This window comes from Lipotes vexillifer, unplaced genomic scaffold, assembly GCF_000442215.2.
Source record: "Lipotes vexillifer unplaced genomic scaffold, Lipotes_vexillifer_v1.1 scaffold216, whole genome shotgun sequence".
Classification (NCBI taxonomy): Eukaryota; Metazoa; Chordata; class Mammalia; order Artiodactyla; family Lipotidae; genus Lipotes; species Lipotes vexillifer.
In genome coordinates this window covers 2686240-2686653 of record NW_006779100.1, presented here as the reverse complement: position 1 = coordinate 2686653, position 414 = coordinate 2686240, and the positions used below count along the sequence as shown (strand labels likewise).

The 414-nt window shown below is 66.4% G+C and overlaps 1 protein-coding gene across 1 annotated transcript in view; it reads right to left on the bottom strand.

Annotated features, from left to right (window-relative positions):
* SARM1 (sterile alpha and TIR motif containing 1) overlaps window positions 1-126 on the bottom strand; it is a 17637-nt gene extending 17511 nt beyond the window's left edge. Inside the window, exon 1 of the mRNA XM_007452464.1 lies at window positions 20-126. Coding sequence (XP_007452526.1) covers window positions 20-126 — 107 coding nt within the window. The remainder of the gene's footprint in view (window positions 1-19) is intronic.
* Between the last annotated feature and the right edge of the window lie 288 nt (window positions 127-414).

The following is a 414-nucleotide window of genomic DNA, read 5'->3' as shown; positions in this document are numbered from 1 at the left end:
CCACGGCCCGGCGCAGCCGCTCCCGTCCGGCCCCGGCACCGCTAGCCGATCGGCGCCCGACCGTGGGCCCGACATGGCGAGGAAGCGGCACAGCTTGTAGGCGGAGAGAAGCAGCGTCAGGACCATGGGCACGGGGTTTCAGGGTACATCCCTGGAGAGGCGGGGCCGGGCGGAGCGACCCAGACCTTGGGAAGAGGAGGAACCGAGAGGTCACCAGGGGGAAGAAGATGCAAGAGGGAGTGTGGAGAGACGGGTAATAGGCAAGGGCACCGACCAGAGAAGTTTGGGGGAGGGTGAGGGCAGGATATAGGACGAAGAGGTTGGGGAAGGGGATGCAGGCCCAGATGCAGGGGACAGGCGGGAGGAGAGAGCGGGAAGGCGAGCTTCTCAGGGGCCAGAGGGTCTAGAAAGCAG